This window comes from Echinops telfairi, unplaced genomic scaffold (assembly GCF_000313985.2).
Source record: "Echinops telfairi isolate 266 unplaced genomic scaffold, ASM31398v2 ScPeMD7_5;HRSCAF=22, whole genome shotgun sequence".
NCBI classification, from domain to species: Eukaryota; Metazoa; Chordata; class Mammalia; order Afrosoricida; family Tenrecidae; genus Echinops; species Echinops telfairi.
Window position 1 is genome coordinate 39,628,641 of NW_022103901.1, and position 24,665 is coordinate 39,653,305.

Consider the following 24,665-nt stretch of genomic DNA (forward strand, 5'->3'; position numbering starts at 1 on the left):
TGAGGTTAGGCTTGAGCCTCCGGAGCAGCTCTGTGGCCTTAGAGATACCCTCTCCCTCTCTGAGGAGGGGCTTCATCAGACCCAGCTCCCAGGCCATCTTACATGCGAACAGAAGCACGGTGCCACCTGAGGGAGGGCAGAGCAGGGCCTTGGAGGGGCGTTGAGTTTGGCCAGGCCACTTGGTGAGTGTCCGTAGGTGTGTGAGAGAGTTGGGGCTGGGAGCACCCATCAGCTGCACCGTCCCACCTCTCCACACAGCTCCCTCAAGTACAGAAGAGGGCGGGAAACAGCGCCTGAGGGGCAGCTTCCCAGAAACCATTCTGAACTGGGTCTCCATTGGTTCGGTGGAAGATGATGAAAACAGGGTCAGGGTGCCCCCAGCACACCCTGCCATTGCAGATGCTGTTTGCCTCCTGAGATTTTCCTCACAAGCCAGCCAACCACGCGCCAGGCTCCCTTGTTCCCTTGGTAACCAGCACCCACGTCTCATGAGCCCCGTTCACCTTCTTGGAAGACACGCTGACTCTTGCCCCTCCTATTGATGGTCTGTCCTTGCAGTGGTTGCTGGAATCCGGCACCCAGCAGACAGCTGATCACATTCCTCCATCTGTGAAGTCAAAGACATTTGGGAGGTCAGGCCTGCCATTTCCCTGAAAAGCACTTCATTTACCAAATATGAATCCGATTAGAATGTGCATCATCCCCAGCCAGCTGATGAGTTATTACTGTTATTAAAGAAAACAACCTGTCAGGCATTGAGGCAGCACAAGGGTCTGACCAAGGCTGTCATCTCGAGTGGCAGAGTGTGATGTCTTTGGGGTCTGAGGGTCCTTCGGCCCTCACCAGCCTTCCCAGAAGAGCCCCTGCCTGAGTAACACAAGTGGCCTTACTTGCTTTTGTGGAAATGATGCTGGCTCTAGAGGGGCTGGGTGAGCAGAGGAGGGGGTGTGGGTAGCCTGGTCAGTCCAGGACCCATTGTCGTTGCTCAGACACCCAAGGCACGGGGCTTCAGTTCTGCACGGGCCACACTGCCGCCCAGGTTGGGGTGCAGGAGCCAGGGTGCCTGGGTCAGGAGTGGGTACCACCCAGAGGCCGTGCAACAAGGAGGAGCAGCCTGGGCCAGAGGCGCCCTCTTAGATCTCTCTGGGCCTCCATTTCCACATCCCCAAGTGCAGAGATTAGGCTAGATCAGCAGCACCCAAGGGTGGGACTTGCAGATGCTTAGGGAGGTGCAGGACAGGTGCTGAGTGTCACAGCAAGAGCATTCCCACCGGGACTGGAAGCCTTCCTGTTTGGGTGGTCTGATGGATCTTTAGCACCCTTCAAAGACAGCACCCATGACAGCTGGCCCCTGTTTGTTTCTTTAGCTTGTGTATTGTTACTGGCACTTTCTATTTATGCCGGTTTTATATTTACAATAGTAAGTGAAGCACCTTTTATTAGAAAGTAATTTCAAACACACAAAACCCAAACCACTGTCATTGCATCAATTCCACCTCATAGCAACCTTGTAGAACAGAGTAGAACTATTCCCTGGGGCTCCCGAGACTGCAGATCTGTATGGGAGCAGCCAGCCAGCCTTGTAACACACTGTGCCACCAGGGCACCATTGACTTTACAAAGAACTACAGTACGAAGATCATCTGCTTACCTTTACCCAGTTTGGCCTCCTCATTTTACCCCGTTTGCTACTCATTGGCATTCCCATCAGCCCACTCTCACTCCCACCCTGCCCATACCACACATGTACACACACAGACACTTGTTTTTCTGACTAAGTTATGTAAGTCATGGCCTTTTACCTCCAAATATTTCAGTGTGCATTTCCTATGAGTAGGAACACTAATAAACATTAAGTGTCCCCTGGTGTCCATCCTCCCTTGTTGGGGATGTTTGAGTTATCTGGTTAAGATGTTGTCTAGTTTCCTGGGTGCAACTAATAAGCAGGTCATGGGGACACTCTAGGATTAGGACAGCCTTCTCACCGACACTTGTCTCTTGCTTTGGCATCTGTTGAGGAGTCTTGCCTCCTCCAGTCTGTACTTTGCTGGTTGCAAAATGTGCTGTTTCCAGGGAGCAAAAGAGCTGGCATGGTATGAGGGGGGCTTCAAAAAGTGCATGGAGAAATGGAATTGAAAGATGATGGGATTTTTCCATAAATTGTTTGAGCCCACTCTCATGGTTGTGCTGCTGTCAGGTAAGCACTGAATTGTAATCCCAGGGTCAGCAGTTCAATCCCAACCACTATTCTGGGGGAAAAGATGAGGCTGTCTGCTTCAATAAAGATTTACAGTCTCAGGTACCTTCTATAGGTTTGCTTCAAACTGAAATTAACTGGATAGCAGTGAGTTTAGGGCCGGGTTCAAATATGTAGTAGTCTTGTGGCACAACGTCTAAGCTCTCAGCTGATAGACGGAAGGTGGGTGACTCGACTGAAACAAGAGACTCCGTGGGAGAAAGACTTAGGTCATCTGTTCCCAGTAACCTGGCAGCCCTAGGAAACCTGATGGGCAGGTTACCTGGTTCTACTTGGTTACATGGGTTGCTATGAGTTAAAATTGATTCAGCAGTGCCCAGCAACACATACATGCTTACAAGTGTGTATTCTCATCCCTCTGAGTCAATGCTGATGCACAGCTACCCCTGTGGGTTTCTGAGACTGACGGTTTAGGAGAGTAGAAAGCCCTTTCTCTCGCAGAATTGCTGGTGGTTTCAAACTGCCAACCATGCAGATTGAAGCCCAACGCATAACCACTATACCACCAGGGCTCTTGATATTGTACATATGTAGACAGATTTATGTATTAATGTGTATTTTGAGAACATACACACATCCGTGGCCTAGCTGGCAAAGAGGCAAAGACGCCTCACTAACAATGAACATATGGAGTGACCAGATCTCATTCTCCAAGCCACTGCCCATTGAGAGAAATGGCTAGTTCTGGGGATGGGCAGCGGAGGTGCCAGGTGAACCTGGTTAGGCCAGCAAGAAAGAGGATGCTCAAAACCAGGGGGGAGCTTACTGCAAGGAGAGCAGCCAGCTTGAAAGGGTTCACACTGACCAAATCTGGGGCAATCGGAGTCTCCAGATAATAAATACAGTGATGAACTAGAAACATGAGAAAAATTAGGAGCATGAGTTGATACTAATGACAGGGAGGTAAGTCAAGAAGTGAGGGGGAAGGAGGGGCTCGCTTGCAGCAGAGTTTACTGGCCAGGCACAGGGGCTCTCAAGGTCACAAGGTGCCCCAGAGATTCATCCTTGGAGCCTGGGGCCATGAGTTACAATCTGTGGCCACCCGAGCCCATCTCCTACTTTCCCAGCGCAGCAGTATGCACCTGGGACCTAGTAAGGTGGCGGATTGCCAGTCAAGAAGGAGCATGGCCTTGCAGAACCAGGGGCCTCACTCTGACCCTGAAGCTCCACACGTGGCCCATTCTTTCCATGTGATGTTTAAAAGTGGCTTATGGAACCCATTTTAAGAGAAATGATGGAGAATCTGGGGGGACCTTCTCCCCTAAAACATTGTCCCCCTGCTCCCACATGGAATTCTGCATCCAGTGTCAGCAAGGCGGGCTGTGTGTGCAACTGGGGAGAGCCAGGAACCGTCTGTTTGGAGACGAATCTCAGGAAGATAATTCTTCCGCTTCTTCTGGCTGGAGGAGAGGGGCACCTGGTGCAGCTGTGAGGACCAGGGTACAGCTGAGGTTGGGGATCTCACCCTGGGCCCCCTCCTGGATCTCTTTGCCACTTCTCCAGCCTTATGACCTCGGGTGAGTTGCTGCACCCTGGTTGCCCGTCTCCCCATCGTGGCATCCAGGACTGGACCAAGCTAGCAAGTTGCAGACACTTTTGTGAGGAGTCCCAGAGGTTAGGGTCCTCTGTGGAGTGCTGGAGGGATCCCGTCCACTCTAGGCCCAGGGCAGTCCTGCCTTCCAAAACTGACCCCACCAAAGAAGATGGAGAGGCATGGAACTGGACTGCCCTCAGCCTGTTCCCTCCTCCAGAATCTCGGTGTGGTGTCTCGGGAAGGAGAAAAGGCAGAAAGGGGACAACCATGTTACAGCATGCTTGGTCACCAGGCACAGGGATGACACTTACAGCCATCCTGCCTGTGTAGGGATAGTTTTGGCTGGGCCAGGCATCCATTCCCCTGTCCATGGACACCGAGGGAGCATGTGCAACATACCCAGCCCTGGGCCAGACAGGCAGGACAGCTACGCAGATGAAGCCTATGTTCTAGGGACAAAGGCAGACCCCAGACACAGAGACTGTGACATGGGCCAGTTAAAAATGCTCTGAAGTAAAAGCAAGCTGAGGGCAGACAAGGAAAGGGAGCACGCTGGCCAGGCTGGAAGCACACCACATGACTGATGCAGCTGCTCACCCTCCAGAGTCCCTGCCACCGAGTCAGTGCTGCCCCATAACCACCCCTGCCAGTTTCTGACACGCTAATTCTTCGTGGGAGTCGGAAGCCCAGTCTTTAACCCACGCGGCTGCTGGTGGTTTTGAACTGCCGACCATGTGGATTGCAGCCCAACATGTAACCACTGCTGCACCAGGGCTCCTCCTCCGGGAGCTGGGATATCACACACACTCGTCTTTGAATGGGGAACCTTGCTTGATTACTTCCTGTGGAGAAGGGGCAGCGTGGGTTACTGACTCCACAGTGGAGAAGCCTAGTAAGCACCAGCTTGGCCACGTGACAAATCATGGGACAGCACACTCCTCAATGGGACCTGATGCGAAGGTGCTGTTGCTCTGTGGCCCTCCTCCCCCTAACCTATCACTTCTGCCCCACCGTGGGAGGCAATGTCTGACAAACTAAGACCGAGAGACTCTACCATGAACGTAGCATCCTCGACAGACAGTCACAGCCCAGAGGGGTCCAAGGAGATGTACCCACTTCGTGCCATGTGCTGCTCTGGAAAAGAGGACAGGTACTGGGGGGCCTCTGTGGCGTTGGAGGAAGATGTGAGCTGCTGCTCGTTGTGCATTGCCCTCACTGCGTTTCGCGTGACGTAACAGTGTCACTGGCTTTCCACCAGCCCTCCGCCCTCTTTTGGACAGTATTTTGTGGTCGTCATAGGCATTTCATTGGCTACTTTTTGGAAGCAGCTTACCAGGCCTTTGTTTCTCATCTGTCTTAGTCTGGAAGCGCCACTAAAAGCTGCCTTCCTGCCGCCCCCCCCCTCCCTCCCCCCCTCCCCCGGGTGACCCTGCTAGCATTTGGAATACCAGTGGCATGGTTTGGGCATCATACAGCAACACACAGCCACCACAGAGTGACACACTAACAGGCGGGTGTAGGGTATGGAGTTTAGTTAGTGAGGGTTTTCAAAGAAGTAAAGGGAAATGTGGGTGGGAAAGGGGTCTCCCAGGAGGTGGCAGAGCTCTGACTACTATGATTGAGTCGTGGGAAGGGCTGGCCTGGGTGGCAGGCTCCAGGCCCTGAGGCTCTCGGACTTGGGAGAATGCCAGCACAGCTGGCCTGGCGCCAGCAAGCCCAAGAGAGCTGGGAGGTGAGCTCAGAGATGGACAAGGGCCAGCCCCGCAAGGCGCTTGCATTCCATCCCGAGTGTGACGGGAAGGTGTGGAGAGTTTGGAACCGAAGCATGACATGTGCTCATTTCCATTTAAAGCCCCTTTGGCTCTGTTTGGAGAACAGACTAGTGGGGACAAGAAAGGAAGGAGGGTCCAGTTAGGAAGCCCTGCTGGAGGCAGAGGGAGACAGAGGGAGATGGGCTAACGTACCAGAAGGCCGGCGCCCCAGTCCACACATGGTATGTGTTTTCATCCCTCCAGAAACAAATGCAAACCTGCAGTTCATCATCTTTTTTATTTGTTTCCTCATTTCTCCCCAAAACAAAACACGTGTGCCCAGGGCAAAGAACCTCACATTTTGAGAGACCTTAAAGTGCAAAAAACCATCCGCTATAATTCCAGGTTCTCTTTCTTAGCAGTTGATCATTTTCTCTAAAACGTAAAATGCAGACTGGGCTTTCATTAATAATTTTACATTTCCTTTGTTGAACTTGGGCTGGGGGGGCGGGGTAGAAAACCAGGCCCCGGAATACGTGTTCCTCCTAAAAGTTGGGGGTGGAAAGCGGAAAGCATAGGCCTTTGGAGTTAGAGCTGTGACTTTTCTCAAGGGTGTCCACCCCAGCCCGGCCCCTTTGCAGTGAGGGCCAGGTCCAGTGGGCTCCACGCTTCTGGACTGAGTGTTTTGGGTTCTTCTTGGTTGGTTGTCCCTCCTTAGAAACCAGCCTCTGTGAAGAAGTGCCAAGCACGGGCTGGGCTGAGTGAGCTAGGGTAAGCTGTTGTCTTTGGGTTTGTTTCTTTTTCTTTTGGGTCATTGAAGAGGCATTTGCCTCACGAAGTTGCTCATGAGTATTATGCAATCAATTCATCCCCCACTATTATTATGAAGTGCCAGGCACGGTGCTAGGTTTTGGGGGGCACACGGCAGGTGGTCTGAATTCCAGAAGGCGAGGAGCTGCAGCGCGTCTCCCCCAGACCTAACCACACCCCAGACCATCGTCACCGTCTTAAGAGTCAGTCGCTGATAAACCCACTACCATTAAGCCAGTGCTGACTCACAGTGACCCTCTAGGTCACGGAGGGTCGTAGGGTTTCTGAGACTGTAAAAATGTGTGGGAGCAGACAGCCTCAGTGTTCTCCCTCAGGGCAGCTAGTGGGTTCGAACTGCAGACCTTGCAGTTAACAGCCCCACCCTAGCCCATCATGCCACTAGGGATCCTCTCTAAAGTCCACCCAAGCTGAGACCCTTTTCAGTGAGTCTGGTATGTTTAATTGACCACACGTCATTTTTAAGCTGCCTCAAGCGCTCTGGGGAGGAAGTGTGATGACGGGAACAACACATTGCTCTTCTGGTCCCGAGATAAATGGTTGCAATTGGTGTTTTCTTGTCAAAATCAGAGGGACATTTCCTGGACTTTCTGAGGCAGGTGGGAAGAGAGGTTTCCATTGCTGTCTTCTTTGCCCCAAAGCTGCTGTGGTTGGTGTCGATGCTGTGGGATACTAGGAGCCCCCTTCACAGGCTGTGTCTGGAACATGCGCTTGTGTGGATGCAGGTCTGGCTGGCTGCATCCCCGTTTCCCTATTTGCTTCCAGAGATAGAGATGGTGATCATGGAGCGCAGCAAGCTCTCAGAGGTGGCCGGCAGCACTTCCATGCAGGAGCAGAACACCACGGATGAGGAGAAGAGCGCCGCCGCCACAGGCAGCAGCGACAACCTGCAGTGGAGCAGGTAGCGGGCCAGGGGACCCTGCCCCGGGGTGTGCAGGAGAGCAGGTAGCCAACAGGAGGGACTCCCTCCTGGGTGCACTGTGTGTGTGAGGGAGGGGTGGTGTGGCACGTGCAACAGGAACAGATGGCAGAGGAGACCCATTCTCCTGAGCTCACTGTGTGGCGTGGGCAAAGTCGAAAGGAGCCAGCCATTCGATCGCCTGCCCGTTGGTGGGAGTTGCATGCTGCCCCACGATGAGATGATGGGCTAGCAGCGAGGTTCTGGATCTTGGCTAGGGCCACCTAGCCCAGAGTGATCCCTAAGAATTGCTCAGAGCCTCTTTCCACCACGTCATGTGGCCCTTCTCTCTCAGCCAAACCTTCCTGCTTCTCTGTCCTTCCCTGCGTCCTTCAGCTCCCATCCCTCCACCTTTGGATAGAGCCCAAGGGGCAGTGTGCAGTGCCCTCCCTTTGGTAAGAGCTGCCCATCAGAGAGGCTGGGCCCACCTTAGAGTGGCTGTTCCTCAGCTGGCTCCCCCGGGGCAGATGTGGCTCTCTCCCTGCTCCCCTTCACTCCCTACTCTTGGGCACAACAGAAGCTAGTGCTGCTGCCGACCTCGGGCTCTGCCTTCCCTAACCTCAGAACCCACGCTTGCCCACCCAGACTTGGCACTGGACTGTTAGGAAGGCCTTCTCAACTCAAGGAGATGTCCTTAGAGAGTAGCCCATGCACAGCCACCCCCGCCTATCCTTCTTCTTAACCCAAGGTGGCATGGAGTGGCGTGAAGGGCTGAGGCACACTTGTTTCCATGCGCATCTCGTTGAGCACTCTGCTAGGTAAATGCTGTAGTTACCCAAAGCTTCCAGCTGGGTCCAGCTGGCTCAGCAAAAGTGGAACAAGTTCAGATCGGTAAACCGTGGGTGTACTTGGAAAATAACTGCTCCAAGCCTTGGAACCGGAGACCCAGAGGGCAGAGCGCTCATTCCAGAAACATCTAAAATGGTGTGATCGGCGGCCGTCTTTAAGCTGGGCACCACTGTTCCTGACTGTCAGTCCAGAGGTTTGGTTGCTATGTCACGCACCACCAGCCCTTGTTTTCTAAAAGGGAGATAAAGTTTCTCATCACCCATTCCAGCTAGCATTCTGGTATACCCACAGTTTACAAATCCAGGCCTGCCCTGGTTCCACTCTACGGGCCCCGGCGGAGCTAGGAAGAACGGTCCTTTGTGGCTGTTCCTCAGCTAGCCACCCGATGGAATGAGCTTTTATCGGCTGCCCAAAGGAGCCATTTTCAGTTTTAGTGAAAATGAAAACCATATTGGAGGGTGGTGCAGGCTATCAGCTGTTGTAACTGATCACAGCCTCTTTGATTTTGCTTAGCAGCAAAAACTCTTAACACACACACACAGCTCTGAAAATTCAGGAAATCATTCTTAACACAGGAAGGGAGGGGGAAGCAGCTTTAGCTGCCCATCAGCTCTGTTATGTAGGGTGTGCCACACCAGGAATGCTGACCTTGGGGATTGCTTAAGTGAAGATGTATTTGCTTAATAGAGTATGAATCCTTGCTTCGCACTGAATAGTGTCATAATGTGTCCAGTTTTTTTATGAGCTAATCAATGTAAACAGGGCACACGTGCGTAATATGGCACTCTCGTAGCTATGCTAAAGGAAGAAAAACACCCAATCATTACTGAGAACTGAACAGGAAAAGGAAAGGCAAGAACCCAGTCACAGTGCTGGCCTGCCGGCCTGCCCGAACAGGTGGCTTCCTTGACTCTGGGGTTGACTGTGATTGTTTCTTCACTGCCAGGGCCTTTCAGTGGCATCTTCCACCACTCAGTGTGCGATGCTGTGAGTTGTGCCACGTGTGGCCTTGTGAACACGCAGCCCAAGGGCTGCTGGGAGGAGACTGCACTGGGTGAGGCTGCCTTCCCCTCTGCAAGTGTTCATTGTGCAGACCAGAAACCCACCACTGGCCTCGGTCAGCACTGAGGCAGGGAGGGGTTGAGGTTGGACTTGACATTGATCTGTATCCTAAAGAAACAGCCTAGGAAAAGGTGGAATTGTTCCCATGGCCCTCATGCAGTATAGGCTGTGATCCAAAATCAGACCAATTGCTTTGGAATCCGCTTATTCCGATACACAGCCACCTGTAGGACATAGCAGAACTGCCCCTGTGGGTTAGGAAAGCAGACCGCCACATCTTGTCCCTGCAGAGCGGCTGGTGGGTTTAAACTGCCCCACCTTTGGGTTAGTAGGCGAGTGCTTTAACCACGGTGCCACCAGGACTCCTAATATAGGTCTAACTAAAAATTATTCCCAAAAGTCATGTTTTAAAAGTTATAAAAGAAATTCATATTCACACACAAACTCTAAACACTCTAACGACGGAAATGTTTCCACGACACCAGCTGTCACAGGCAGATGTTGTTAACACTTTGATTATGTCTGGCCAGTCCTTCTTTTTTTTTTTCCTCTTCCCAACTTTTTGAGAATGCTGCCCTTTGTTCCACCAGTACTTGGACCATACCATATCCATCCTCTTTTGATTTCCCCCTTTTTCATCAAAAACAAGCACCGAGCGTCTTGTTTCAGTCTGCCTTGCCTTTAGTTAACATCATGCCTCACGGCTGCCTGAGTAGTCACTTCAGAAAAGGTGGACCTCCCCCTTCTGGCTGTCTGAATTGCTCTGTGTGATTCCCAAGGAAAGGACAATCCAGGTTCCAAGTAGCTGATGTTTCTTCCTCCTGCCATGCTTGGGGTGGTGTCACTGATGGGCAGTTAAAAGCCCAGCCCACGTGGGAAACCGTCCTTGGCAGGCCATCTGCCACAGGGGAGCCAGGCGAGGCCGCTCTGAGGCCAGGCAGGTGTGGGGCTTGGAGAAATGGAGACTGCACTCACGAGCATCCCTCCCAGGAGTCTCACGATGACGAGAAGGCCTGCGATTCCAACTGGCCAGCCACTGATCGGGAGAAAGATGAGACCACCCGCTGCTGCCAAGATGCACAGCCTCAGAGACCCCCTGGAGCCATTGCACTCCGTCCTCTGGGGTGGCTCTGGGTTGGGATGGACATCACAGCAGTGGTTCTTCTGCTTAGGGTTCCTGTGTTCCTTTGAAATGTTATAGCCAGTACCTTCCCACCGTGCTGCTTTTGTATCCTCCAATCAGATATCCAGAATCCACACTAGGGCTCAAGATACAAGACATTTCCCAAGACAAGGTTGTGTGTGAACCGAGTCCCTGGCCTTCAGCCCCACCCAGTCTCACCCCCGTTGTGTCCTGCCTAGGGTTGCATGTGCCCTTGGTCCCTTGTTAACGTGGTCTGCTTGGAAAAGCAAGGAGAGAGGACCCGCAGGGTCAGGGTCAGTTCTGTGCACTTCCTGTCATGGTCGGGTCCAGCGCCTTTCTGGACCTTCCACAGGAGGAGGACCTCCCAAGGCAGCCATGCACGTCACCATTGTCAGCCCAGGCCCCCTTGAATATAGCAATAGAAACCAAATCACAGACCCTGAGTCCTGAGCCCTTGTCTGTATGTGCCTGACCCTGAGCAGAATGCCTACCAGCCTTCATCTTCCTCAAACACACACGATAACCCTGCAGAGCTGCAATCCCATTTCACAGATGGGAAAACAGACAGGTTTTCATTCGCTCAACCAGGGGCCTGCAGCCAAGCCCTGGAAGCCTTGGGATTGGAGCCTGGGCTGTCTGCGTCTCGGCCCACAGCCTTGTCTGGACTTGGGGTAGGGGGGTGGGAGGCAGTGTTAATCTGCTACTGGCCGTCCTGCATGCTGCTCATGTCCTCCCTTCCCATCTGCCCAGGGCTGGCCAGTGGATGAGTACACTGGGGAGGGCGTGTCACTTCCTGCCAGTGTCTGCAGCCTCTGGTGAATGATGGCTCCCGGGCCTGTGTCCCTCCAGACAGCAGCTCCTCCCGGGCAAGGCCCAAGCTCTGATGTGTCCTAGAGCCTCAGTGTCGGGGGTGAGGGCCAAGCTAGAGGAGAGTAGGGTGGTCCGCCCCCCCATGTGCAGATGAGGGAGAGCAGGGTTCACTAAGGTCAGGCCCATCCCTCCTCTTCCAGACCCTTCCTGGATATGGTGTACCTGTCCCTGGACAGCCCTGAGGATGACTACCATGCCCTCTTCGTGCTCTGCCTCCTCTATGCCATGTCACATAACAAAGGTAAGGTGCCCGGCAACCGACCTGCCTGCGGCTTCCTTCTCGAGAGCTCTGCTGTGCCGGAGCAACGAGAACTGCTTCCCGACTGCGCAGACCCCCTCACACTGTTTCCCACGCAGTCAGAATGCCTCTGGTGTTTCTCTGCAGGTGGAAGCCACGGGTAGACTCTGTGACAGCGTTGGCCATGTTAGCCAGCACGTCTGCGCTGCTCACCCTGGGGCTTACAGTGGGCCAGCCTTCAGTCTCTTTCCTAACACCAGAGCTGAAGCCAGTCAGATGGGGACACTGGTTTTGCCGTTTTTAACCAGCTATTGCTCTTGCTGGGTTCAAAGAGAAAATTGCTCTGGGTGGGTGGGGCCTGTGGGAGTGCAGGCCTCCTTTCTGAAGAAAGGGGTCCTCCCCAACTCCTTGCTCGCTGCTGACCTCCCGCAGCAGCCCCACAGACCTTGGTGTGGGCGATTTCTGAACCTCCACCTCAGGATCTCGCCAAAGAACTCAAAAGAGCACTCCTGCTGGACCCTGCTGGCAGCGGGCTGGGTGTTAATCTGCTGTTGTACAAGCGAGGTCCGGGAGCTTTTTATTTATTTATATATTTTAATTCAATTTGTTTATTTCGATGAACGATTTTCAAGATTTATAGTTTTATGAAGTAAAAAAAGAATAAAGGTTAACTTAAGACTAAGTAAATCAGAGCTCATAAGTGATTTAAAATTACAAGGCAATTTAGGGTTAATATCCGCATTTCTCAGTATAGAGTTGGGGAAAAACATTTTTAAAGGACAAGTATTATCAACATGCAAATTTGAAGTAAATGAATAAATGCTTGTTTCCTTCCATTTAATTTAAAGCTTTTCGAGTACACATGTATCACATTTTTAGTCACATAAAATTGTCTGGCTTGAGGTGCCCATGAATTTTTGTTTGTTGGTTGGATTTTCAGAATAGGACAAAATATAATTTTAGGTGAAAAAGAATCCTTGGGATAACAAGGCGCCTATAAAATATGTAGCATTTTACTGAATAATATTTTGCGTAGCTTTTTAAAGACACTTTCCGGGAAGTTTCTGAAGGTGGTTTTTACGAAGGCAGTCTATGACTAGAGATGTTTTAAAGCTCTCAGCCTAGCTAGTGGCCGGGGCTGTCCTGAGAGGTCCCTGTTGCAGCCGGTCCATTCTGACTCCCAGGGCTCCACAGGGCAGCCTAGAACTGCCCCTGGGGGTGTCCGAGGCTGACGGTCTCGGCAGCAGCAGTCTGCCACCTCCTTCTCACACAGAGCAGCCACGCACTTTAACCGCTGTGCCAGCAGGGCTCCTGTGCCCCAAAGCTACCAGATCTCCCTCCCCAGAACAAGGACTCCCCAGATGGGATTCAGTTAAGGATTTTGAGATGGGAGATGATTCTGGAAGCTCCGGGTGGACCTTAAAAGCCACCACAAGGGTTCTTACAAGAGTGAGGCAGAGGGTGATTGGGAGCAGACACATAGAGGAGCAGGTGTTGTAAAGACAGAGCCAAGGGGGGTGTCTGAAGAAGTTGTGGTGGGACACAAACCAGGAGGAGGGCTATTGGCATTCAAAGCTGGGCAAGGCAGTGAGGGGTCCCCTCCAGCGACTCGGGGGGTGGGGAGGGTACAGTGCCGCCCTGCCGACACTTGCTTTCAGCCCAGTGATACCGATGTCAGGCTTCAGTCCCAGAACCACGAGAGAATAAGGTTCTGTTGTTTCAGGGCACCCATATTGTGGTTCTTTATCACAGCGCCCACAGGAGATGGATGGAATAGCTGTTTGCTTATTCTTCAGTCATGAGTTCAAGTTGGTGGTAACGTAGTCAGTGTATGACAGAGAACACGCTGTGACACAGATCTCCCTCCCTGCCTGTCCTTTGGCTGTCTGTGTTCATAGTTCCTGTGTGTCGTTGTGAAGATACCAGAGCAAGTGCATAGGTTTTTATTTCTGCTGTCGCTGTTAGGTGCCATTGAATTGGTTCCAGCCCATAGCGACCCCATGCACAACAGAACGAAAGAATGCAAGGCCCTGCACCACCCTCAGAATTGTTCCTATGCCTGAGCCCATTGCTGCAGCCATCTCGTTGACAGCCTTCTTCGTTTCCACGGCCCCTCCGCTTTACTGAGCACGATGTCCTTCTCCAGGCCTCTCCTGACAATATGTCTTAAGTATGTAAGAGGAAGTCTTGCCATCCTTGCTTCTTAAGGAAAACTCTGGCCGTACTTCTTCCAAGATAGTTCGGATTGCCCTTTTAGTAGTCTGTCCACAGTACTTTCGGTATTCTTCTCCAGCACCACAAGTCAAATGTATCCATTCTTCAGTCTTCGTATTCAGAGTCCAACTTGCACATGCACACGAGGCATTGAGAATACCATGACTTGGGTCAGATGCATCTTCGCCCTCAGAGTAACAGCTTTGCTTTTCAGTACTCCAGAAAGGTCTTATGCAGCAGACTTACCTTATGGAAAATGCCGTTTATTTCTACTGCTACATAAAACAGGAGCCCTGCTGGCATTGTGGACTATGTGCTGAGCTGCTAACTATATGGTTAGTAGTTGGAACCCATCAGCTGTGTAAAGATTTAAAGTTTCAGAAACTCAAAAGAACAATTCCACCTGGTCCCATAGGGGCGCTATGAGTCGGAATCGACCAGATGGCAGTGAGGCTACATAAAGTGTGCTGTTCCATAGAGTCTCTTCCAACCTATTCCTCACACATCACTGCATTTCACATCCATGGGCAACATCTGGAGCTGCCTCACTCTTTTCAGCCATCTGCCCAAGCCTCATTGAGTGACATGTAGACACAACCAGACTTTTCCTATGAGAGGCAGGACCCCAGCAGCCCTTCTCACGTGGTCATCACACCCCCTCCCAAGTCTGAGGGTGTGGCCTAGAGCTCGTAACAAAGCGTGGCTGCTACCACATCCTGCAAACAGTCCCCTCCTCCAGTGACTTCTGCAGTCCCTCCACTTGTTGGCTTGGTGCCTGGTACATGGGCCCTCACTGCTGTGGAGTGCAGAGAACTCACGAGCCTGGCCAGCTCCCATCCCTAGAGTGTCCACCACATCTCTGGCACTTGGCCTCTGGGCTCACCTCATGCAGGCTTGTGGCTCTGACTCTTGTTCTTTACCTGCTACCCCTCCAAAAAGTCTGTCTCCCATTAACCTCAGTTTCCCCCCACCCCATCTCTAATAAATACCCCCACCCCTGTCACACTCCCTGGCATTCTGGTTTACTTGAAATTGCCAACTCTGTTAGGCCAGGTTGTCTAGAGAACAAATCCAATGAGACTCATCTATGTATAAGAAAGAACTTTATATCAAGAAGTAATTATGTACCAAGAAGCCATCCCAGCCCAGTTCAACTCAAGTCCATTGTCTGATGCTAGTCCCTAATCCCTCTTCAGACTCGCATAGCTGCAGGCTGGTAACGCAAATAGTGAAGCTGGAAGCAGGAAGATCGTAGGCCAGTGAGTGCAGAGGCGTTTGGATCCAAGGTCAATACAAATAAGGCAGGCACCAACAGCTCTCAGAGTTGGTGGCAGGTTGAAATCCACCCTTACACTTGCATAAAAATTCAAGTTGATATAAATCCATCCAACTACCACAGCAACTATGGCTAAAGCTACTCTTAGCCTCTCTTCCTCGTCTGAATGATGCCAACATACAGTCATCAGGTTTGGTCAGTTCTCACCTCTTAGCTCTCCCATAAGCAGACTTTAACTGACTGTCTGTCTACTCGGCATTGGGCCCTGCAGCCCTGGGGCTGGAGGCAAGAACCAAAACACAGGAGCAAGAGGTGTGCACGTCCAATCAGTGGTCCTTGCTTCAGGAGATGGACTTGTGACTACAATCATGCTGCTCACTGCCAACATTCTTTGGGTTTCAAGTGCAGGAGTACTGTCATTAACATTGGCTTTCCTGGCAAGCCTATAGAAAGGCCACTAGGAAGCTCATAGGGTCCAAGAAGTCGCTAAAAGGCCTAGGGAAGGATAGGAATGTGCCAGCTCTGGGCATTTCAGCCACGAGAGATCAGAGACTTTTTCTTAAGGGTTCTGCTTTAATCCCAGAAAATCCCAGGTTGAGAACCTGTCTCGACCAAGCTTCATATTCTGTTCAAGTGATCTGGCTATTCTAGCTAGATGGTGTGTCTAACTCTAGAACCATTAGTTGTAGCTGGGGGCCGTGTCCCCCAGCACAGACTTGGCCCTAAGGAGATTCATCTGTGTCCCAGAGAAAGGAGTGTCTTTGGAGGCCTGACAACAGTAACTAACACACCTACTTCTGCTGGCTGTTGTTAGGGTCCATCCAGTTGCTTCTGACTCATAGCAGCCCTATGTACAACAGAACAAAACTGCCCTGCCCTGTGCCTTCTTCACAACGGTTATTAAGATTGAACCCATGTTTGCAGCCACGCTTGTCAGTCCATCTTATCAAAGGCCTTCCTCTTTTTCACGGCCCCTCTACTTTACCAAGCATGACCTCCTCCTCCAGGGACTGGTCCGATGCCAACATGTTCCAAATTCATGAGTGGACGTCCCTCCATCTCTGCCTCTAAGGAGCATTCTGGCCGTATTTCTTTGAAGACGGATCATTTGTCCTTTTGGCAGTCCATTGTACTTTTCAGCATTCTTCGTCAGCACCGGAGTTCACATCCATCCATTCTTCTTCCATCTTCCTTATTTAGTGTCCATCTTTCACATGCACATGAGGCCATTGAAAATACCATGGCTTGGGTCAGGCGCACCTTAGTCTACAAAGTAACACCCTTGCTTTCCGACCTCCAACGGGCTCGTGTGCAGCAGATTGACCCTGTGCAATATGTCTGATAAGCCATGCTCCTGAGTAGTCTGCCATTTGCTTGCCCTCATTCGCAGATTTTTTCCCCGTGACTTCCTCTTTCTCAACTTTGAAACCTATTGAAATTCTACTTGTCTGGGTCCACTGAGAAATCACTTTCTCCAGGAAACCCTCTCTGATCCCTTCAGGTAATGTTCATATCTACTGTCCCTCTTCATATCTACTATACGTATTGTTGGATTTGATTAATATGTGTCAAGGGTGATGTTGGTAAATGCTCAATGTAATGTGCATCTGGAAGGAATGTTGATTTTGTAATTGAGTGGAGTGTTCTATGGACGTCAATTACTTTGGGTTGCTTCAGAATGTCCTTCATTATCTTGTAGCTCCTTGTTGGCTTTTTAGACAGTGTGCACTATTAAGGTCTTCAGCTCTTTATTCAGTTCTGTCCACTTTTGCTTTATGTACTTTGGAGCTCTGTTATTAGGATCGTTGTATCTTTATGAAAATGCATCCCCTTGATCATTAAGAAATTAGTCTCTTTATTCCTAGCAATAACTGCCCCTTGCATTAAAATCTACTTTGTCTGAGGTTAATGAGGTTAACTGCAGTGTTATTCACGGTCGATCTTTTCTTGTACTCTGAACCTAGACATGCCTGGAGCCAGCATCTGCCCAAAGTGAGTGGCCGTGTGACTTTACATTGCACCGCCCTTGTGTGAGGATTCCAGTTTCTTCACAACTCACCCACATACAGTCTGGTCAACTTTTTAATTTTAGCCGTTCTGATAGGTTTTCATTTGACTAATGGCTGGTGGTGTTAGACAGTTTTTTCAGGTACTTGATGTGCCATCTACATTTCTTCTTCCGTGAAATGTCTACTTAAATCCTTGGCCTCTTTCATATGAGGTTGTCTTTTTTCTTATTGACATCCAAGAGTTCTTCCCACACCTTCTCCTCCCTTGCTGATCTGCTTGGGTCCCAAAGACCCAAGATGTTATGTGGCCATCAGAGTTGGACAAAAGTAGAGAATGACCACATCAAATACAGGATGGCTGCATCATTACACAGCTGCCAGGTCGAATCGTTGCAAATGCCATCACTACATAACTTCCAGACCCCTGGGAAGCATGACCCCGACAAGCTGACACACAGCATTAGCCATCCCCGCCAGCCTCATGACTCCGCCTCAGACCTGGGCATTCAGCACTGCCAGGCTGTCTTGTTGAGGTGCAGATTAGTCCGATTTTTTCTGTTGTCATCAATGTAAAATGTCAGATAACAAGCTAGTTGATGAGTGAGAAGTAGGTGTGCATCCTGGCTACACATCCTTTATCAGATAAGTGTTTTCACAAAGATTTTTCTCCTAATCTGTGGTGAGTCTTTATTCTTGGAACAGTGCCTTTTGAGGTGCAGGCCTTTTTTATTGAGGGCATTTCCCTGTCCCCTTTTTTATGTCTCTCTTCCTCTGCACATTTGCTCTCTCACCTGGACCTGACTCAGGCACCAGCCATTGTTTTCTGACTGCCTGGTGCGCACTACCTGGGCTCAGGGACTATGGGGGGTGGGGTGGGGGAGTGCTGGCTGGGATGTAGAGAAACTGGCTCTAACCCAGGTAGGGAAGAGAAACATATCTGCTGGGAGGCTGCCTTCCTGAAAGACTCCCTCCCTGAGCCTGCCCCGTGGTTCCTGCGCCAGAGAAGCGAGGAGCATTGCTTGCACATGAGTTGTGAGCGCTCCATCATCCAGGGACGTGTCCTAGAGAGATGAGCCTCCAGATACTGACACTGGTGCCCACATCTCGTCTAGGAATGAACCTGTGTATTCAAGGAAATGTAATTCTTCCTCCATTTCATGTCAGTGGCATTCATTTAAGGCACCCTCTAGATGCTGGGCACTGTGGTTAATATGGGAATGTGGGGATGAACCAAACAAATCACTCAATCGCACACTGCCATCAAGTCGATGCTGAGTCATAGCAACCCGATAGGGCAGTGTAGAACTGCCCCTGTGAGTTTCTGAGACTGTAACTCTTTTCAGAAATAGAAAGCCCTATCTTTTGTCCAAGGAGCGGGCTGGTGGTTTCGAACTGCTGACTTAGCACATCATAGCCCAAGGCATAACCAGTATGCCTCCAGGGCTGCTTACCGAGCAATTAGGGTCACTTCCCCCCCCCCCCACCCCCCGTCCCTGTGGAGCCTGCATCCTCTTGAAGGAGATTGTAGTAGTTACTGAGGTGGCATGCTGATGGCATGGGAACACGTTGAACATTTTTCAGGCAGGAAAGTATTCCGTAATCTACATGGCCTTCCCTTAGAAAGTGACCGAGAAAATGACACGAGGGCCACAGCTGACCTCTGGCTTTGGTAGAGAGAAGGAGAATCCAACTCCAGCTGAGCCCAAACCCAATGGCCACAAGGCAGAAGTCAGCCGTGCCTCCACCCTCCACCCTCTCAGCCCAGCATTGCGGCATTCTGCTTCTCTGCTGGGTTCTGTCATGCACTGCACAATTCACAGACAATATTCATGATTCCAGTGTTTACTAGGGAAGCTAACAGGTTACAAAATACAATTCTTTTGTCTGCAACCCCTCTTGTTCGCCATGCTGGAAGGCAGGCCTATCTCTCTGATCCTCAGCCTCACAGCCATGTGGTCCTCTGGCTTCTGTCTTGTTCCTGGGCCAGGAAATCTGCCGCTCCGCCTCATGGTCTCGGGGCTGCTCTCTGCTCTGCTTCAGGTTCTCAGCTGCCTCTGCCACGTCATGCAGGGATCTTGAATACCGCCCTCTGATGACTCTTCTTTCTCTTTTAAAAATCTTAGTGGGAGCTCTTAGAGATAGTACAACAATCCATAATTCAACTAGATCAAGCATAGTTGTGCAATTGCTGCCACTGTCATTTTCAAAACATTTTCTTTCTTCTTGAACTCATTGATATCAGTTCCCCTTTAGCCCCTCCCTCCCCGACCCTACCCCCCAGGAACCCTTATTGTTATAGTATATATTGTTATTATTTTTCCTTTCACCCCCGGTTCTGTTCTTCTTTCCCCTCGAGTGGGGCGACTCTTCTTTCTTGGTAGCCGTGGAATTCTCTTTCCTGATTAGGAGAGGGCTCACTCTTGCGGCAAAACTGACCAATCCGTGAGTTAGTCTTCTGAGCTTTCTTTGCATGCTCCCTCCCCCTAATTTGGTGGGAGCTACAAAGGCCAAGGATAGAAAGGCCATATTAAAAAGTTTCACTTCACTGCAGTGACTGTCTGGTTTGTTGGAAATCCACCTGTTTTCACAAGATCACAGCCAGGTGGATCATGGTACATGAACTGCTCAGTGACTCTCTGCGGTTATACAAGCCGCCGCACGGGGCTCACGAGCTGTGTGCCTGGTGGTGTCCTCATCTTGGGCTGGCCAACACCCTCGCCCAAGAGAGTGTGCAGACGCATGAGAAGACCGCCAACTGAGAAGTTGGGCAATGGGGAGCATGTGCCCTGAGGACACCAGTGCTTAGGGTTCCCTGCAGAGGACAGAGCAAGAGAGTGTGAGCACCTACAATGCACCTGCAGGATTGCCCTCCATTCCACGGGCAAGTGGGCAGATGCTCGAGAGCGGGCAGACTGGAGCCAAGCTGCAGGGATGGGTCGCCATTACTGTGCACTGCATCCTGCATTGTGTTGGGATTGCTGGAGGATGTGAACCGGCCCTCTGTGTCCACGGTCAAGCCCCAGAATGGGTTTGCAGTCATTTAGCCAGAAGACAGGAGGGAGGGAGGGATGTGGACAACAGTGGACAGTGTGTAGGAGTGAGAGTAGTGAGGCCTCTCAGCGCTCCACAGATAGCTGTTGAGCACTTGGCAAGAGGCCCTGCCGTAGGCACTGGAACAGATGTTTGAAGTCCCTTCAAGTGGTAGCGTGGGCTAGTGAGAAAGGATGGAAGTCAGCAAGTTGGATGCGGTTTGGTAGAGTAGTCACAGTGGTGGTGCTATGGTTACTGTAGGATGGCCGGGAAGGCTTCTCTGATGGAAGCGTTAGAGTCATGGCCCGACAAAGAACTGTGTCCACTTATATAGGAAGCAGGCCACACCCTTAAGGAAACTTCCTTTCAGTTGCATCAGAACCGTGGCCTGAATAAGGGTGTTATACTCCATGCCAACCTTATAAGCGACTAACTGCCCATAGCAGATGGAATTGAGGAGCTGATTACATTGGGTCAGCTCAGGTCAAGGGGCAGGACTAGGTGTTCACTGCCAAGCCACTGAGGATCCTGGCCCAGCCAAGTTGACCCAAAACCAAATTAACAGAAAGGGGAGAGTAGAAGAGGAGCAGAGTGGGGCTTGGGGTTCCTTCTTGATTGGATGGGAGGGAGTGCCAAGGGAGGAAGCACTGTGTGGGGATATTATCTCCTGAGAATCCAGGAGCATGCGTTTGGAGAGGACCTGGGGACCCACAGGGGAACCTGCCCTAACGGGAGTTATCGCTTGCTTTATGCTCCAGTCCTGGCCAGTGGCATGGGGCCTGTGTTTGTGTGTGTCTGTTTCTGTTTTTTGCAAGGTGGCAGGAGATAGTGTGCTGTACTTGAAATCCACAGCCTCTTTTCCCAGATCCTCCCAAGCAGTCACCCTAATGAGATGGTCTCTTTTGGATAAATTTTTCATCATAAGGCAGTTTTAACATAAAAGCAATGCTAATAAAAACCAACTGTGAGCGCAGGCCTTCCAGTAAATCATAATAGATTGAATGCTGCACCACGGCTAACATCCCACAGTGGAGAGGGCTGGAGAGAGGGGAGGGCAGGTGTGCGTGCATGCTTTCTGGGATTCAGTGGGGCCCGTAATGAATTGGGGTTCAGGTCTGTGAGAATTCAGCTGCTCCCCTTTGTCAGGTCTATGCCTTCCCAAAGCTCCCCCGCCCCACGTTAACGCCCACATCCCCATTCCTATTGTTCCCCGAGAGGAAACCTGGTCTTTTTGTTTTCTGTTTTGCCGAGGAGTTACTGGAACATGGATGAGAGAGAGGTATGAGCAAGGTCGAAAGGTAATAGGATAAAGGAAAGCTTTCGCCATGCCAAGAGCTGGCAGAACCTCCTCTTGGATCTCAGCTGACACATAATCAGAACTGGAAGTACGTTGGAGACCAGCCCAACATCTGGCTAGCTTTCGAAATCGTAGCTGTCACTTCTGAGACCTGCCAAGACTTGCGCGCCTGAAGCCAAGGCAACCTCGAGTGGTCAAGAGAAAAGAGTGAACTATGAAGAGCGTGTACCTGGTGCTAGCGTGGCCTCTGTTTGCATGTGTTTCTCTAATGCTGTCTATTTCACTCTGGTCTGAGTCTCTCTCACCCTGCCCGTAGTGGGGCTGTACCTCTGGGGGAAGAATCTGGAGCTGAGAGAGGAAGCTTACTAACCATTACTGACACACCTTCTCCTCACTGTGGATTAGTTAGTTGGGGCTTGGTCCCCACCCCAGTAGTAGTTGGATGGAAGCAATGGGGTGGGATGGGGGCCAGTTCTGACTCACCTGGCTCCAGCAGGAGGGCTTCCGGATGTCTGAGAATGTCGCTGCATCTTTGTAGGCCACACGAAGTGAGTGCTTCAGGGTTTCTGTGGAATTGGTCCATCACCGGGCACTTAGGAGTCAAGCCAATGGGGCGCTTTTCCCCCCACGATGTGTGTTTCCGCCAGAGGAAAGGTGTCTGGAAGGAAGTTCTGTGGGTGTGCAACTGAAGCTGCAGGTCCCGACTGAGGACCTCAGTCAGAGCGTGAGTGGCGGACGGCACACGGACGCGGGCTCTTTCTCTCTCCCGTGCATATCCTGTCCCACTGTTAGCCACCACTCTCCTCCAGCCAGTGATCTCAGCCTCCCCACCAAGCAGGTGCCGACCGACTGACCTAATTAGCATGGCGATGACCACCATACAACAGAGAGCATGAGCTTCCTCACTTACCTGGGGTTATTCCACCTTAAGGCAGCTGGCTGCTAACAGTTTTGTGGCATTTTCTTTGCAGTTTTGTTTACATGAGTTAACAGGTAGTTGGACTGTTAGAGGGCTTCTATGCTGTCCCCAACTTTGGAATAGCATCTGATTCCTTGTGTGGTGTGCAAACTCATTGGCTCCTTTAGCATGCATTAAATATACGAGCACGTATAGAGCTTTCACTTTGTGCCAGGGAAATAAATGCTAATTCCCATGGCGGGGGGCTCAGGCAGCTGGAGGAAGCGCAGCCCTCTGGCAGGCTTTTTTCTTCTCATAACACACATACAGTAACACATATACCTTGTTCAAAGTAAAAACTCCCCAAAGGACAGAGTAATGACCCCGCACGATGATTGGAGCACAGCCACGTGCTCTTTCTCACTCGATCCCGACAGTGACCCTGGGCCAGGAGTGCCATCGTCCTTCCCATTTCACTTGTAAGTAAAATGACGTTCGGTGAGGGTTGGTCACACACAAAGCTCTCCTCACACCCCAGCCCTTATTCCTCCTGTCCCTGCACCTAGCCTCTGCCCTTTCACCCCAGCTGTGGCCGGGAAGGCACCTGGAAGGGAGGCAGCTGACAGCAGCCACATTCAGGGCTTGGAGGTGGCAGCTGCCCTCAGCTCCAGAGTGCAGCCACCTGGTTCACTCCTTGACTCCGGGCTCAGTGGCTGTGTGCCTGCTGTCCCCTACCCTCCCACCTGCTTCTAGAATCATCCAGGTTCTAGCTGTGACTTACTGCTCCATGTCTTTGGGGAAAGGACTTTGCACCCATTTATTCACTCAGGGGGCAGGGGGTGGCGGTCTCAGACTTGGGGATCTATCCTGCCCGGTTCTGTGAGCATTGTGGGCTTCCCTTCTCAGGAAGCAGAGCGCCAGTTCTGGAAGGCCAGGACCACCTCACGTTGCCACAAGTTCCTCATTTTTGTCTAATTCTAAGGCAGAGGGCACTAATACAAAGGAGACAAAACAGATTTCCATGACTATTAAAGAACTGACCGAGTTTGTACCTGTCCTTGGCTTTTTCTGGGCACCATCCCATTCCAGAGGAAACAGCTTGGGCTCTGTCTGTCCCCTTTCCTCCAAGCAGCAGAGTGATCATTGGGTTAAGTTGACTGGTGACCCAGAGAGGCAGGGACGCTTCTGCAGCCTCAGAACCGTTGTCAGAGCACCGTGAGGGAGAGGACAGGAAGGTGTAAGGATGGCGTTGGCAGCTGTAGAGAAACTAAAACACCTCTAAACCCCAGTTAAGCCCCTGTTGATATTAGTTGCTCAAGTTAGTTCCGAATTATGGGGATCCTGTCTGTATCCAACCGAAGGAAGCCCGGCCAGTCCACACTGTCCTCACAGTGCTTGCTCTGCGGAAACCCATCGTGGGTGCCACTGTGTCAACCTGTCGCAGGGAGGGACCCCTCTTTTCGCTGACTCTTACTTTACCAGGGATGGGTCCCTCCTCGCGTCACGTCCAAAGTAGGTGAAACTACCGTATATACTCGAGTATAAGCCGAACTTGAATATCAACCGAGGCACCTCATTTTACCACAAAAACTGCATTAAAAATTTGCTTTAAAAAACTTCGGCTTATACACGAGTATATGCAGTAAGCCTCCCCACCCTCACTTCTAAGGAGCATTCTGACTCCTTCCACCGAGACACACGTGTTCTTAATTCAGGCAGCCCACGGGCTAGTCAGTATGTTCGGCAACCCCATCACTCAGAGCATCATTCTTCTGTCCTTCACTGTCCAGCCAGCTTTGTGTGCAGATGAGGCAGCCACGCAGACCATGGCTTGGGTTAGGAGTTCCTTTGTCCTTAAAGTGACACCTTTTCTTTTGAACACTTTAAAGAGGGTCTTAGGCAGCAGATTTGCCCCAACAAGTTATGTCCTCTGGCCTCCTGACTGCTGCTTCCGTGGACATTGAATGTGAGCTGGAGGGAATGCAGTCCTTGTGGACATTGAATGTGAGCTGGAGGGAATGCAGTCCTTGACAACTGCCACCGTGGCTCGCTTTGTCTTGATGCTGCTTGTGGGACCAGTTGTGAGGAATGTTGTTTCCCTGAGGCTGAGGTGCCATCCGTTCTTGAAAGGCCATCTGTGACCATCCTCAGCGAGTGTTTCCCTCGCCTTCCTCCAATCCTGTGCAGCGGGGCTTTTCTGCGTCTAGGTCAGCTCCGAGTCACCTGCTCAGCACACAGATTGACCAAGCGTGGAGAGACATCGGGTGCACAGCCCTGTCGCACACCTTTGCTGATTTTAAACGGGGTTTAAACGGGGCAGTAGCACCTTGTCTTATCTGAACAACGGCCTCTGGGTCTATGTGCGGCTTCTGAATGAGCACCAGCACGCGTTCTGGAGATTCCGTGTAGCCTCTTGCAAATCAGAACAGTTCCGAGTTAGACAGCATCAAAATTGGATGGCAAAGCCACAAATTAACTTTTCATGGCAGTCAAACGTTTTTGAGGCAGTC

The 24,665-nt window shown here is 51.2% G+C and overlaps 1 protein-coding gene across 8 annotated transcripts in view; it reads left to right on the plus strand.

The window, feature by feature from the left end:
• CLEC16A (C-type lectin domain containing 16A) overlaps positions 1-24,665 on the plus strand; it is a 197,043-nt gene that overhangs the window by 57,131 nt on the left and 115,247 nt on the right. For all 8 annotated transcript variants that reach the window (XM_045285553.1, XM_045285560.1, XM_045285563.1 and 5 more), the window contains 2 exons: positions 7,136-7,271; positions 11,334-11,434. In XM_045285553.1, the coding sequence (XP_045141488.1) occupies positions 7,136-7,271; positions 11,334-11,434 (237 nt within the window). The remainder of the gene's footprint in view (positions 1-7,135; positions 7,272-11,333; positions 11,435-24,665) is intronic.